The sequence below is a fragment of the Lepisosteus platostomus genome, chromosome 5 (genome assembly GCF_059453375.1).
Source record: "Lepisosteus platostomus isolate fLepPlt1 chromosome 5, fLepPlt1.hap1, whole genome shotgun sequence".
NCBI classification, from domain to species: domain Eukaryota; kingdom Metazoa; phylum Chordata; class Actinopteri; order Semionotiformes; family Lepisosteidae; genus Lepisosteus; species Lepisosteus platostomus.
The window spans coordinates 34,860,478-34,876,976 of record NC_142615.1 but is presented as its reverse complement, the minus strand read 5'-3'; the positions used below and the strand labels follow the sequence as shown (position 1 = coordinate 34,876,976).

At 40.8% G+C, this 16,499-nt stretch overlaps 1 protein-coding gene across 1 annotated transcript; it reads left to right on the top strand.

The window, feature by feature from the left end:
* Positions 1-10,197: 10,197 nt before the first annotated feature.
* Positions 10,198-14,528, top strand: LOC148665817 (uncharacterized). Its single transcript, XM_088631687.1, has 4 exons — positions 10,198-10,629; positions 11,747-11,869; positions 13,047-13,084; positions 13,592-14,528. Exons 2-4 carry the CDS (start codon positions 11,766-11,768, stop codon positions 13,777-13,779), a joined length of 330 nt encoding a protein of 109 aa, XP_088487813.1. The 5' UTR covers positions 10,198-10,629; positions 11,747-11,765; the 3' UTR covers positions 13,780-14,528.
* Positions 14,529-16,499: the final 1,971 nt, after the last annotated feature.

The window sequence follows — 16,499 nt, the reverse complement described above, 5'->3', positions numbered from 1 at the left end:
CTTTAGATTCAAGCTATAATCTAGAATCCTATATCCATATCAGTAGATTCTGCTGCAAGACATGCAAAACAAGTTTATGCTCTTTTTCTTGGGATTTCTTTCAAATTGTGTAACCTAGTTTCCCACGCTTTAATTGTACTATTAATTTGCAAAATTGTAATGACTATTTAATTGTTAATGTGTGATTGTTTCTAGAGATGCAAAGTTCAGAGTTGTGAAGGCCACAAGGTTAGGAACTGGACTGTTAGGGAATGTAGTCACTTCTATTATAAATCAGAGTCTCTTTTATCAGTATTCTGTGCTACACTGAGAAATTCTAGTCGCACTCAAGATGATCTAGAATTTGTTTTCGTACACTGCCCAAGTGTGAGCCTTTAGAAAAATGAAAAATGTAACATAGCCTGGGCAACAGGGCCCTAGTTATCGAAACAGGTTATGCATTCTCAGAGCAATGTGTGAGTTATTTGCCAAAACCAGAGATCACAATGGTGTCGTGAATACTCACAACAAACACAACTACAAACTCGATCCGGACATTTGACTGAGACTCTTGAAATTTGCCATTTTAGTTTCATACTTGCACGAGTCCTAGCAATTTCAGCTATTCATCTCAGTTTAGCACTAAGAAATAAAATATTAATTTTATGTGCAGTTTCTATTTTCTAAAACAAATGACATTATTTATATATTTATTATTAAATTATTTTCATTATAAATTGGAAATATTTTTGCTTGTTTAACATGTTCATAAGGACTAGCATTCTGCCTCATCACTGTGCATTGTCACACTGAGCTGCACCTGACTCAGCTGGGATAATAAGGAGTAATAAACTGAGCTGTCCGACCCTTGCTAACAACTACAAGATGGTGGAAACTGAAAGTAAATTGGAGGTCCTAACTTCATCTGATAACTTGTGTCTAAAAGTGTAATAAAAATGTTGACACAAAAGGCGTGATGCTTAAGATGACAATCTAAATAGATACTTAATTGATCCTGTGGGGGAAATTGCAGTAAAGGTTGTGTGACTGTCTTAATGCTTAACAGTGTTTAACATAATAGCTCCCTGGGTGAAAATCTAGCACCTCTTCTTCCACCTCAACTTCACCCTTGTAGCGGTCTCCCTGGTTCATTCCTCATGAAGGAGGTGGGTTATGACAATGCTGATCTTCGGTCGGTGCTCTCAGTTCTTCAGCCATGCAAGCTAATGTCAAACACTGAAATATTAAGGAAGTATGCAATATCACCTGAAGACTACATTGACTTTATACATATATATATATAGTGATGATAAATATATTTAAATTATTTAAATTTAACATTACAGTATTTATTTCCATAGCCTACTATATCAGCTGTATATGTATCCAGGTTTCTCTAAACTTTATATTATGAATCAATACTTTCAAAAATGATCTGTGACACAGGGTTATACAATAGTTTGTGTACACAACTGTATTTAAATGATTTGATTATTCATGTTTTTTCATTGTGACTTTCTTTATGCTTTAGGTGGGTGTTTGCTCTCATCCATAGAAAAGCTAAATAAAAATGTAAATCCAAAGTGACAAGGTCAGGATGCCCCTATCCCACCAAAAAGCCCAGAAGATCTACTTTTATCATGCCATGCAGGAGAAACTTCAACACACAAATACACAGAAAAAGCTGGTCAATAGGCTTGCAAACAACAGCTTGTTACAAATCCTAAGAATCACAAGGGCAAATATCCACCCATTCATTTTCTAACCCCTTTATCCAGTACAGGGTCATGGGGAAACTGGGGTCTATCCCAGCAAGCAACAAGTGCAAGGCAGGATACACCCTGGGCAGGACACCAGTCCATCACAGGACACACACATACTCAAACCATGGTCATTTTTTCCAGAAGCAACCTTTGTACAGATGCAGCCATTCAAAATGGGTGAGGTATTTCGTGGCATACCGCGACACGCCCACCGGGGTATCACGCGGTTCACGTGTGTCACGTGACTAACTATCCGGCGTCGCCTTGTAAAACCGCCAGGGGGAGCTTAACCTCTCATGTACAGCATTCGAGCCTTTAATTTTGAACTGTGTATTACAGCATGTTAATCATCAGTCATTAAAATGTTGGTATATTTTATGAAAGCAAGATTGCTCAGTTGGACAAAAGTACACAACCTAACTTTATCAGAAATATTTATGCATCAAAGCCTTTACTGAAGATATTACTAATTGTATTAATAATGGATGACTTTGGACAAGCTGTATACTCAAAGTATAATTTCTTTAGCACATTTGTACAAGCACTTGGAATCTGTCCAAGCCATACTTTGTCAGGCATTTCGTTTTACTTCAACGGGCATAAAAACTTCCTTGCTTTTAACAGGGCGTTTCATAATTTCTAACTACGAAAATGATTTAAAATGCGACACCTATCATGAAAAGAAAAAAATACACACCAGTATTCCATTTCTCCCTAAACATTGTAAGCTTCGAAGTCTTTAACTAACGTGATACCGGAGTCAACAAGCATACTTTTAGAATTTGATTTAAAGGGAATATAATATGGAATCGCGTATCTCAAGAATTTAATAACGGTATGATTATATCCGTGTACTGCGGGAGGGCTGTTTCGCCTGCCTGCTTATGCGAGCTGTCTTGTAGCCTACTGGTCTAGTTGCGTGACTACCAACTGGCAGGTTGTGTGTTCGAATCCAGCTGGTGCTCGACCTTTCAGTTTTATTTATTTATTTTTTAATCGCGTAACATAAACATATTACCGTATGCAAACTGTACTGTATACAATATGTTTATGTATATTTAATGTCTTAACTGTGCCCGTTTAAGTATTGAATATTCATATCTAATTTTACCACTGAAGGGAAATCTTAACATAAACATACAGTATATGGCTGGTCTCGGTACTTTAAAGAAAAAAATACACACCAGTATTCCATTTCTCCCTAAACATTGTAAGCTTCGAATGAAACCACTAAATAAAGACATAAATATAGAAATCTTAAGATTTGTTTTATTTAATGTTGGTAGCAGGATGAACTGTCAGAGTGTATATTTTGTCGCAAAGTTGCTACAAGATGTTAACAGTGAAAAAGGTATTTAGAAATGAGTTATTTCAAGATGAAAAAGAAAACATACACGAAACATGGTTTCATTATGACCAGAATCGGTCTTGAGATATTTTTAACTTGATTTACAGTATTTGAGAGGTATGTCTTAACACCGATACTACAGTGCTTAAGTACTGCTCACGTATATGTTTCTAGGTTTATATTATGCATTTCATACGGTCAAATTACTTTTGAGCAACTAATAAGAAGCGCGAAACGGTATGCGTTTTAGTTTCGTTTTGTGCTGGAACCCGTGGATTGATTAGAGATATCAAGTACATACAAGTCATTTTTTAAATGTTGTAGTTCGTCTTGAAAAAATGTTACGAGTACATCATCTATCAACAATTACACAGGTTCTGTTTCCATATTGCGGATTTTGGTTAGGTACAGTATTATCAAATCCAGTGGCGCTGTGTGTTACTTTACTGATTCCCAATCTGTGATTGAAACCTGTAAAACCGGTTTAATTCGTCACAGCCAGCACTCTTCAGGTGTGAGGGTCTTCTGCTCAGAATGAAACGCTAAAATGTTTGTGTATATTCTAATGGTAGTGGGGGCAGGGTGTGTGGGAACAGGTTTGTTCTTCACACCTGAAACATTTTCTCTGAAAGGATTTTCTTAGCAGTTTAACCGATCTTGTTACAGCATGTTACAGTTTACTATTATTAACCATAATAATTTTAAGTGCTTAATGTAAAATCTTGTAAAAATATATTTTCATTGTTCAAATATACATTAAGTCTGACTATCATATAATAAGTTAAATACAAAACTAAAGAAAAAATAGGGTTAAATATAATTCAAAATATTTTGCTAACAATGTTAACTGTTTATGAATAATAAAATGTATTAACTAAGGAGTAGGATGGCACAGTTGTTAGCATGTTTTTTGTTTTGTTTCTTTTTCATAAATACAACAGTAGTACCTGATGTCTCAGCGCCTTTCAAAATTAAATTATGCATGCAAACCTGTGAACTAGAAAGATAACTAAGATATCCATCCATTTATAATGGTGGCAAAGTGGTTAGCATTGCTATCTTGGAGCACTGGGGTCCTAGATTCAATTCCTGCCATCCTGTGTGTGTGGGGTTTGCATGTTCTCTCTGGGTTACATGGTTTTTCTCCGTATGTGTGATATGACTCCCTCTCGCACTCCAAAACATACTGGTAAGTTAATTGGTTTATGGGAAAACTGGCCCTGGTGTGTGTGTGTTTGTGTCTGTCTGTCCTGTGATGGACTGGCGCTATGTCCAGGGTGTATTCTGCCTTGTGTCCGTTGCTTACTGGGATAGGCTCCAAATCCTCAGTACTGGATAAAGAGATTAGAAATAGATGGACTATACACAGTGTTAGAAACCCACTATGAAATGGCAGCATCTCACTGAGAATAAAATATTTTATAGTGCTGGCCTTTCCACCTCTCTTGCACATCAGTATCCATACCTAGTTATTTAAACAAATTACCTCTAATTATAAACATCTTAATATGCTGGCTCTGTGGATCCGCATCAGCTATGTTTGCCCATTCCTTCAATTCATGTGCATCCAACACAAAGTTCAATACTAGTAACTGCACAAAATCTAAAATACAATCCTCATTTCAGTATCTATGTAAACATATAGTCTGTTAACTTCATCATCTTCATCAAAAGTATGCCTAACCCCATTAGGAAGTGTTCTTGTTATCAGTGTATTCCTTAGCTTTCCCAAAATTATCTTCTTCTTACCAACATCTCTAGTCTTTTATCCTGCAATAACTCAGCCAACACTTAAATCCCCAGAAGCTGCTTGTGTTAATTTCTTTAAATCACAAATATCATGTGTAAATACTGGCCATTTAATACTCTGCATTGTGGGATAATAGTTTATTTTAAAGGGAACTAGAGAAACTAAGAACTAGAGAAATTAAGAAAGGCTTTTTTTTCCTAGAATTAATAAATGCACATCCTGTTCACTGGGGAAATTAAATCCACACTGAGCAATCTTCAATATGTTCAGAATATGACAGCGAGAATCCTATCAGGGATGCATTACACCTGTTTTCAAGTCCTTGCACTGGTTACCTATCAGGTTTCGAGTCAACTTCAAATTCCTCATCCTCATTCTGTACCTACAGTATATGGCTTATTATCTGTCTACTCCCCCACCTTTGTCTGTCTGACTCTGGTCTTCTAGCTGTCCTCAAGAACATCTACATTCTGTGGGTGACAGGGTCTTCTCCAGCTGCACCCCAGAGCTCTCAATTTGTATTCCCAGTGATATCAGTCACGTACCCTGAGTGCATTTAAATCTAACCTCAGAACCTTTCTTTTCAGAAGACTTAGTGTCTGTATCTGCTTCATTTTCTAATTTTGGTCGCACCTCTAACTGCTTGTCTTTCTTATATGTATTTACTTTGTAATCTGTGGTCCTTTTATCTGTTTTTACATCTACCATATTGCTTTGAGATGCCACCTTTAATGGTAATATATAAAATAAAGTTTTTTATTATTGTTATAGGGAAACATGATCAGATTTTCCCTGGTTCAGAAAAAAAGATCTAAAGTATACTAGTTTGTCACTCTTCTCATTCCCTTTGCTAAATTACTTTTCATACTAATCTGATCAATCTAACTGCCAGTTTTCTGTGCTTTCTCTATCCTGCTAGATTTGCAATTATTCTGAAAATTTTCATCTTGAAATAACTCATTTCTAAATACCCTTTTCACTGTTAACATCTTGCAGCAACCCTGCTACAAAATATACACTTAGCTCAACCTGACAGTTCATCCTGCTACCAACATTAAATAAAACAAATCTTAAGATTTCTATATTTATGTCTTTATTTAGTGGTTTCATTAGTGACAAAGGCTAAACTTTCTTGGAAAAATGTCTTTTATGTGTTGCGGAAAAAACTGACTTGCTTTAACAAAATATGTTTACAAGTCCTTTCACCTGGCAGTTTACCTAAATGCCCAACTATCTGAGAAGCCCTCCATGAAACCATAGTTGCTATTAATTCATTTAGGGCTCACTGACAGAATTGCTGTTTTTTATGCATGCTAATTTCTGATTCCTCACTCTGTTTCATGTTTATAGATAAGACTATTGATCGCGAATATCTAAGCAAGTGTTCTTTTGTAACATAGACCTTTTTGTGATTTTTTTGTATATCTAAGCAAGTGTTCCTGCATCCCTCTTCTGCACTATAGGCATGGCTTTTATTCTGTTTGCTCCATTTCTAAAACGTTTTGCTCATGTGCATTTTTGTATTTTTTTACACCTCTAGCACTTTAACGTCCTGAATTTTCATTTGCCTTAATTTGTAGAATGAATTTGAGTTTTAGCCTTAAAAATCTTAAGTTTTCACTATCTTTTGTTTCTTGTCCTACAACTGTTATTATTGATCACCATGACTTCATTCAGCCTTTCCTGAACGTCTATGACAGGCAGAGAGAGTGCTGTTTCTGGTGCGATCTTTTGCAGCTGACATTTCACTGTTTTAAACGAACAAGAAATTAGATTGCTCATAAATCACTTATTCTATATAAATACAGCGTAATTGCCCTCCGAAAATCCTCTTTTTCTTGTTCGTTTTAGAGACCTTGATTGAAACTGATTTTAGATGTCAGAAAGGATTTATTTTCTCTGTATTTCCTACATTGCTTTGTCGAGATTTTAACTTTATTTTTAGGCTCAGATTTCAACTATAAATCATACACTAATTAATAGCAGTAAATACTGATGTTTTGCTCCCTCTTACCACAAAAATATATATGTTTTGTAGCTGGGATGAACTTTATTTCGTACGCGTAGCTACTGCGATTTGGACACGAAGCGGTTAAAGATGGCGGCAAATCAGGCACCCAGAGGGGGGGGGGGGGCGTCTTCTCGCCTCCATAACTAAAATGCCAAATAGGAGTGGCTTAAGCGACATACACAGTCGTGTAACTGACAGTTTGAGGTAGCCTATCGTGTAAATTTCGCTTTGTTGCTGATAGGTTAAGCTTTCGAAACTCTGCCCCAAAGTCATGTGACTGATTTTTCGCCCTGTTTCGTTGGTTAAACGCAATGATCACAAGCACCACCATGGTAACTGGGATGTGTAGTTTTTAATTCAGTTTGAATTATAACTGTACGTACTGTCTTCATATTTGCCCAGGGCTTTAAAGAGAAGGCGCGCCAAAAAATTTCGGTGCCGTCGTCTCCGCTTTAAAGGTACCCCCGTGCTGGAAGAATTTGACCTCGGAACGTTTGCCCAGCGTACTTAAACTTAATATGGTCAGTAACGGTAAACAGTAACATGGTAAGAAGGAGCACGTACAAACGTTTTCGAAATAACCACATGTAAGACTCTGATCCTAAAAATGTTTAGGGAGAAAGTGGAATACTGGTGTGTATTTTTTCTTTAAACTACCAATACCAGCCATATACAGTCTGTAACGTAGGGATTTCTATATGTCTTTATTTAGTGTTTACATTAGCGACAAAGGCTAAACTTTTAGCTTCAGTAACGTGTACATATCTCCCCTTTTATAAAACGACTTGGTTGAAAACTGTTCCAGAGCCACTGTTGTTTCATCAGTGAAAAGTACATCATGAAATGCCTCTCCCTGTTCAATCCACTGGAAAAAGAAAAGGACCATAAAGCTTCTGATGGTCATAAACGATATTCATTTAGGAGCAGCATCAGAGGTATGTTTTTAACTGCACTGCATTGGAGAGAATACCATAGTGTGTTTTTTTTTTTACTCCCTGGCGGAAACTGGCTTCCAGAAGAATCAGTATGGCTCAGAGATTAAATAAAACTTCACAGACATTAACGAAGAGCATAACGCGTGTACTGTATACACTGCAAGTACAACCCAACTCTCTGCAGGAGGGCTGGCTGTGACGAATTGAACCGGTTTCACGGGTATTTTCAAAGTAGGAGGCGAGATTTCCAGCGAAAGACACCCCCCCCTCAAAAACCCAGTAAATACAGTACTTACTAGTTAAAGGCTAGGCTCCCGACTACGGCGAAAGGAACCCTTCTTTCATTAGAAGACAATGAACATATTTTAGCCCTGAATGAATTAATAGCAAACATAGTTTACATAAAAGACATTTTTCCAAGAAAGTTTAGCCTTTGTCACTAATGAAACCACTAAATAAAGACATAAATAGAAAAATCTTAAGATTTTTAAAATACATGACTTTGCTAAAATTTATTTGAAAATAAAAACAATTACAACCGCCAGGGGAGAGAGAGAACAGGGGAGGGATGTTGGTTTTGCATAAGGGGCGGGGCTATGGAAAGTAGGTATGTTTGGGAATGTGTAGTTACATGTTCTGGCTGTTTGTGAATTATCGTTGTTGAGTATGGAGTGTTGAGGTATTGATTTTGTGTAATGCTTTATGTTGAAAATTGAGGTGGATTTTGTTTATGATAAACAGGATAAACTGGGATGGGAGGAAGGTTTGGTTTTGCATAAGGGGCGGGATTATGATAATTGGAGGACTTGCGAGTGTAAAATGGTTTGATTATTTGATTTTGTATTGTGGTTGTTATCTATGTTTTTGGTTGGTATTATGTTTATATGGTTGTTTTTGTTGGTTGGTTGTTATTATGGTTATTAATAATACGATCTATAGTTGAAATCTGAGCCTAAATAAAAAGAAAAAGCAAGTGATTAGGTTTATGAGCAATCTAATTACTTATTCGTTTAAAAAGCTATATAAAATAAAGTTTATTATTAATTTGCTGGACAGAGCGGTGAACATTATTATGCATAAGACAAAGATAACGATCCTGATCAGTTTAGAAATCTGTGTACGCTGTAAGGTTTTTATTTCTTAAACTTTTAAAATACACGTTTAGAATTGAAAGAAATCCTCTTCCTGGTATAGCAAACCAGCACGTCTTTTTTCTCCAATCAGAGGGGTGTCAGATGGTGTCAGCCAATCACCATTCTGCGTTGGGTAGCAACGGGTGACTGTTCTCAGGCGGAAGATGTAAACAGCTTAATGTTCGTGTTAAATATTTTTTTTTAATTAAAATTCATTCTATACAGCAATCGCATATTTGGGTACCGTTTCATAAAACTTTCATGCTTAAAATGTTTAGGGAGAAATGGAAGACTGGTGTGTATTTTTTCTTTAAACTACCAAGACCAGCCATACACAGTACAGTTTACATACATACAGTAATGTTTTAAATTAATATCGTTTATGACCTTCAGATGCGTTATGCTCCTCTTCTTTTTATGCTCAGCTACTAAAATTTCCCTTTAGTGGTAAAATCCATATAAATATTCAAAACTAAGCGGATTAAAATGTGCACAGTAAAGACATTAAATGATTAAATCTTTGCACTACCAACCAATGCACCACGAGTGCCCCTGTCGGTCATTTTGGCCAGCCAATCACTTGCCCTGCGGTATGCTCCGGTGCCCCGCGGTGGCTTGTGGGTAGGTTACCGTACCGCGGGTTTTTACCGCGCATTTTGAATGGCTGCATCTGTATGTCTTTGGACTGCAGTAGTTAAATAGCACCAGCGTTGTCTTTATTTTGTATCCACAGAACACAGCTGGAAGTCGTACAGGTAGAGTCCCCACATCCGAAACGTTGTGTTTCTTTTTATAAACCTTTACTTGTTCTTCCCATAGTTGAAAGTCAAAATATGTCATCCATAAATAAGACCAAAAAATGAAGGACTCTTAACATTTTAAATGGGAAAGGAATGAAAAACAAAAAAAAAAACATACGAGTTTTAAATTGTGATAAAAAGTGATAAATTGATGTAGCCGTTTGGATGCGTGTTTCTCTTTAGATCCTCGATTCTCTTGCTTGTGCGCGTTTGCCCTCTCCCTGGAAAGGACGGGGTTCTTGAACTGTTTTTCGGGCGGAGACAAACTTTCCCCTTTTAGACTTGCATATATCGTTTTCTATGTGTTCAAACATGTTCAATCCCCCTTTTTTAGGCAAACAGAGGGTCTGTTATCAGTCATTTCTGGGATAATGCGACGGGAATGTAGACATGTTACGAGCTGTGCGTGCTGAGCTGGGCTCGGTGTGTTAGTGTTATTTAAATAAATCACGTCACGCCCCTCTGCAGTATGGACGCAGTGTATTCTCAGCTTCACCTCGTATCTGCGCTAAAGAAAATATTGCATAGATCCCGGATCGGAGTGTTTCTGCAGAGCTGAAGGACAAGGGGCAGTTTCCTCGTTTTACGCACCGCGAATCCTTAATCGAATTTACGAGCGAAGTGATGACATCATTATCGGAGAATTCGAGTATTGTGTTTGTGCTCAAGGTGGACACCGGACACTACGGGGTCTCGTTTATTCTTTTAAATCCAGCACGGAAATGACTGAACGACTCGCTTGATGAACTAACCAAAATGAAGAGGTCGCCTACTAAATGACTACAGCACATCTGTATTCAAAACAAGCCTCCATGTCGACCGCTGTAATGAACAGCATACGGACATACCCTTTGGAGCCAAGCCAAATAATGATGAAACAGCACAGCTGCAGCGATGTCTGGGCAAAACGGTAAAAGATACCAGATCGCCTTTCGTGTCTGTTGGGCTGTGTCCAGTTTTGTACTGTGGAGAGTAATAGTTCCAATTGTAACACTAGATGGTGTGAGAGAAATCTAGCCCTGACACCAGGTTCCTATGCAAGCAAACGCCCTAAAGTTGGGGGTTATTGTGCAGTGTGTGTCCCATTCATTCTCCAGCACAGCTCTGATGCAGTAAACAGGCCCAGCTCTGAACTAGGTGAAGGACTATGAATTCACAATCGTTTTCACAGCTTTATAATGGTTTTACTAGTGTACAATCCAAGGGTTTGCAAGTCCTGCTTGTTAATTCTTAAATGCTTCTTTAAATTGCAGACTTCTGCTCCGGCAGCAATCTTAATGCTGCAGAAATCAAGCTCTGATTTCTCTTCAAAAGACTCTGCTCCTACAAGAGTAAGCCGTCTTATTCCCTAATTGATCAGAAAATCATCGGCTGTGGTCTCACAGAGATTAAACATCTCTATGAGGACCGCTGCTGTGGTAGAATTCTGGCCATCACAGAGGACAGTCACCACCCCAGGTATGAGCTCTTCACCCCACTGCCCTCAGGCAAGAGATACAGGAGGATACAGACACTTACCACCAGCTTCTAAAATAGCTTCTACCCACAAGCAGTGCAATTGATTAACACATTTAGCCATGCCCCTTGGACCACACCTACACCATCTAACTCATTATCATTTCTTATTTATTGCACATTGAACATTGTCTGCTGTCTGTTTGTATATTGTCTTGATGCACTGTCTGCACATTTTGTGTTTGCACTTGTTTTAACCCAGAGACTTTCTGTCAGTAAGAATTCCATTGTACCAGTACATGTATCAGTCACATATGGCGATAAAGTTCAAGTTCCAGTTACTTGTCAGATATCCCATTATCTGATTGCTGATTACTCAAGACCAGGAAGAATTTGGCAAGTGTGCATTACGAGATGTTAGCAGAAGGGGGCGCTGTTGGGTTATACATGTGAGTGGTGCAGTCCCACTGTGAAGAATTCCCATCTGGGACACCGTTCCTTTTCAAACCAGGACTCCAGTGTCTGTCACCAGTTTCTGTCAGCACAGGGGGTGATTTGATCTTTCCTTGTAGATAAACGCCCGCGTGCACGATGATGAAGAGGGTGGTGGTGGTGATGATGACGATGGTGACCTATGCAGAACTCCGGCTCTCTGCGCTGCCGGTCCCCAGCCCGGGTGAAGGAGGAGGAGGAAGGTGAGTGGACCAGACCAAACTGGGACTAAGCCCAGGGCTCCCCAGATATGATTACAGCTGCTGGTACTGATCACAATCATGTGTTTCCTTATTAAATTAAGACACAGAGGAGGCCTCTCAGTCTTCTAGCTGGTTTGGTAATTAGTGGGTGACTGACCCTTCACCCAGGTGTGTCTGGAAAGAAGCCAGGGTATCGGCTTCAACAAAACGTCTGGGCAGCTTGTTCCCCTCTCCCACCCCTCTCTGTGTACAGCAGAGCCTCCTGTCCTGACTGGAGGAGCTCGTCCAGCTGTGTGGTAGTGGCTAACTGTTGTTTCTGTTTCTGGGTGATATTTTGTGATGACAGTGTGACAGTGTCCAGGGGTTTCAGTGGAAGTGATTGAAGTGCTTGGCAGGAGAAAAGAGAGCAGAAAGGTGCTGTCAAAGTGGTTTCTAATCATTTTTGTTATCAAATAATATTATTTTGTATTAACAGATATTTTACTTCTGGAGCGTGCATTTAGTTCAGCTCAGAGGCAGAGAAGTGTTATAAGACAATGGTAGCACATGAATATTCCATCCACAGCCGACAGTAACTCCAAACTGAGGATCAGAGTATTCCAGATGATTTCTGAGCTACACCGACAGTCTTTTCCAGTATGTGTAAAACCTTGCTTTACTTTATTACAGCAGGGACAGCAGCTATATCACCCTGCAGCTCCCAGCTTGTAGCCCCACTGGAGCTCAGCAGGTGTGAGCCTAGCCAGGACCTAGATGGGAGACTCCTGGGAAAACTGAGGTTGCTGGTGGAAGAAGTGTTAGTGGGACCAGCAGGGGGCGCTCACCCTGCGGTCTGTGTGGGTCCTAATGCCCCAGTATAGTGACGGGGACACTGGACTGTAAAAAGGTGCCATCTTTCGGATGAGATATACTGTAAAACAAAGGTCCTGAGTCACTGTGCTCATTAAAAATCCCAGGGTGTTTCTGGAAAAGAGTAGGGGTGTTATCCCAGTGTCCTGGCCAAACTTCCCCCTGGCCTTTACCAGTCATGGCCTCCTAATAATTCCCATCTCTGAACTGGCTTCATTACTCTTCGATGCACTCTGGTGGGGGTGGAGGAGATCCATATGACCTGTAAAGCTCTTTGAATGGAATGTCCACTTTTAAATTTAAGGAATTATTGTTATTGTTACTACAGGTCAACCACATGGATTCTGTTGCTGATTCGGTCATCAGGTGAGGCAGCTTTTGGGGAGCCCTGTAGTAACTGGACCAGAGTCACAGACCCCTGTAGTAACTGGACAAGGGTCACAGACCCCTGTAATGACTGGGGACACAGACCCCTGTACTAACTGGACCAGGGACACGGACCCCTTTACTTACTGGACAGGAGTCACAGACCCCCTGGACTAACTGGACCAGGGACACGGACTCCTGGACTAACTGGACCCAGACTACTTCTCTAACTGGATTGAGGTTCTTCAGGACCAGGTTTGGAGACCCCTTATTTAGATGAGCCTCACCCTCTTTCCTGTTGTTTGGGCTTCTGGGTGTGTGTGTCCCAGAGTATGCCTGGCGTCTCATGTGGTTTGTACCTTGCCTTGCACCTTTTGCATGCTGGGATGGGCTCTGGCATCCCCCGCAACTCTTAATTGGAAATAGTGATCAGAAAACGGAGGGATGGGATTTAATTTATTCTGAAATTCCCTCACACGTTCTTGCTTTTTTTTCCCCATCGCCCAGTCTCCTCGGAACATGTCCCGGTGACGGCGAAATTCAGGGATTTGGTCACTCTACCCTGTGACGGAGAACCCTACAGCCTTGGGATCCCCGAACGCAAACTCATAAATGCGGATTACCGCGTTTATGAGTTCATGGGCGGGAAGGGCTATCCTGACAACGGGTTCCAGAACAGAGCCGAGATGTCCTGAGAGAAGATCAGCCGTGGGGATTTATCTCTGACCGTCCACCACACCACCTTCTCTGATGGCCAGATCTACATGTGTTACCTCATAGCCGATGAGGAGCACTTACTTCAGAGAGTAGACCTGGCTGTTCTAGGTAATTTTTTAGAAAGATGGGGGTTACAAATATAGAAAGCACTGAGTGGGGATAATCAATAATTAAACTGACCATCAGAACTCCCAAGTTGTGTTGCCAGGAATGTAGCCGAATGGTCAGTATAGTTAGGGGCACCCAAGATCTTTATTCTTTGGCACAGTTTCGGCAAGGGAGCAATAAATCGGAGGCCAACTGGGTTGATCACACATTACTGAAGAATGACAATGACAATAACAACTAATCAACACAACAGACGACATGCACGTGGCCCTAATTCAAAAACAAGGCATCTTGGAGGCCAATGTCCTGACCAGCCAGTGAAACCTACACTACTGCCCAGTGTTGCTGCTCGATTCTCCCTTCCTATAATTCTGGATAAAGCGCATGAGAATCTGGCTCCGTATTTAACTCATCTGGCTCCCAGAAGCCAGGGGAGAACGTTTTTGACCTGCGGATTCCTGATAGAGGAAATCGAGAGTTTCCTAAAATAACAGAATGGGCAAGTTCCCTTGGACATCAGGTCAAATGCTGAGCTGGAATCTGGTCTGTAAGGCCGATCTAAGGTGGAACTAATGTACGGGTCTCATAACTGCGTGCACAGGGTTCGGAATGCAAGTACGGCTCCCGGCTGTCATCTGTGAGTAAAACGTTTTCCGGAAACATTGGTTGGGTAAAAATTCCTCTCGCCCTGCAGAAGAAGAGCTGAGCTCTTTGCTATATTTCACATACTTCTGGTGATGGGCTCAGTCCTCACGAAGTCCTGTCCGAGGAGACAAAGAGAAGCTCTCCACCTGAAATTCTTTGTATCCCAACATGTTCTATGTTTGATGAATCCATCACAAGTTGCTCTGTACAGGATATTAGCAGAGGAGATTCTTCCTGTGTGTTTAAATATCGACTCTGAACAGAACAGCATATTAGTGTGTCAACGTTACCTGTGTAGAGGAATCGCAGCTGAGATATTTTCTCATACACCGACACCTAGTGGTGATGTGAGGCACTGTGGGAGGATCAGTGAGGAAAGGGGGAAAGTTTTTCCAACATCCTAAAACTGATCGCAAGCTCTGATGGCAGTAAATTTGCTTTTTCACCAAAATAATTCATCTTTTTTTCCAGTTGTCCATTTAACCAAGAACGGTAAGGTTGCTTGCTTAATGATTTTATTGGGGATATGTTTGTTTAAGGGCATTCTAAGATGTCAAAGAAGAATTAAAAGGTTTAAAAAGTTAGTATCTCCTTTAGATGAGGACAGACTGGATGAAACAAAAACAACATTTGAAGTGAATTGCAAATGTATTGAGTTGTGATGCAACCATAACTTGAACTTAACATGACTGGGGCGTGTACTGGTGAAATTGCATTTTGAAATATAAAATGAAGCTGATCGCAGTCCAAACTCAAGGTATTGTTGTAAAACTAAATATTCAACATGTTCCTACCTGTCCCTTTTCAGCTCACTGAGAAGTCCACAGCCTGCAGCCTGGTGCCTCTCTGTCTCTCCCCCTCAACACTGCTGGTCCAGCAGAGGTGCTGTTTGATCCTGCAGGATCTGTCCAGTCTCCCAGAGTCTTACTGAGCAGCGCAGGGCTCCCTGGCCCCGGGTACGAACAGAGAGTGTCAGTGCAGAACAGCTCTCTGACACTGCGCTCCCTCATTCCAGCTGATCAGGGGAGCTACACAGTGAGGGACCTTCAGGGAAACACCATCAGCACTGTGATCGTCACTGTGGGAGGGGAGCAGGGTCCAGCGCAGCGCAGCCAGCTGTGTCCCCCAGTACAGAGACAGAGTGTTAGTGGAGAATCAGGAGTTGAGACTGCAGAACCTGAGGAAATCTGATCAGGGGATCTACACAGTGTTGCTCTCACACATCCAGAAGGCTGTCAGCACTGTGTCCCACTTGGAGGGTAAGACTGGACTGAGGTGCAGGAGAACTCCTCAAATCTTGTAACCCTTAACTTCTTGTTCTTAGTCTCAGGTTTTTAACTCCAGGACATTCTCGAGTGTAGAAGAGTTTGTACTGTTCTTAGTCCTGTTCAGAGAGATCAGAGGTGTGTCTGCTGGTCAGTATCTCGCTGGTGTCACTGGTGTTGGTGTTGCTGGAGTCCTCATGGCGATCCTGGGAGTGTGGATCAGGATGAGGAGATCAAGGACGACGATCAGGAATGACAGGACCTATAAGCCGATGAGGGGAGATGATGCCCAGACCCCTGAAAGCAGCTCAGTGATCAGTCCTCTAGCAGATCAACATGTGGAAACTGGGAGTCAGAATGGATTCAATCCTTAGGTCCCTGGTGTCCAGGTGACTGTGGAGACAGAAGACAGACACTCTGGTCCTGTTGATTCCAATGGACATAGTCTGCAGGGGTGATGGGGAGAGACCGTGCAGTATGTTGGGGGTCAGACCTGGACTCAGTAGTCTGGGGGTCACTGGGGAGCTGAGGGAAGGTACAGATACAGGGACTGGGGACTCTGTCCACATCAGGGTCTCCAGTGGGTTCAGCGGTCATGGTCAGAGGAGAGAGAGTCTCATTGCTGTGGAGCTGTTAGCTGTTAGTGACTCTCTCCTATAGTGTTCTTACTGGCTGACATC

Excerpts from the sequence above, each read along its gene's own strand:
- LOC148665817 (XM_088631687.1), top strand. The coding sequence starts at position 11,766 with ATGATGAAGAGGGTGGTGGTGGTGATGATGACGATGGTGACCTATGCA. Across the intron at positions 11,870-13,046 it reads GGTGAAGGAGGAGGAGGAAG|GTCAACCACATGGATTCTGT; the intron begins GTGAGTGGACCA and ends TTGTTACTACAG. Across the intron at positions 13,085-13,591 it reads GTTGCTGATTCGGTCATCAG|TCTCCTCGGAACATGTCCCG; the intron begins GTGAGGCAGCTT and ends CCCATCGCCCAG.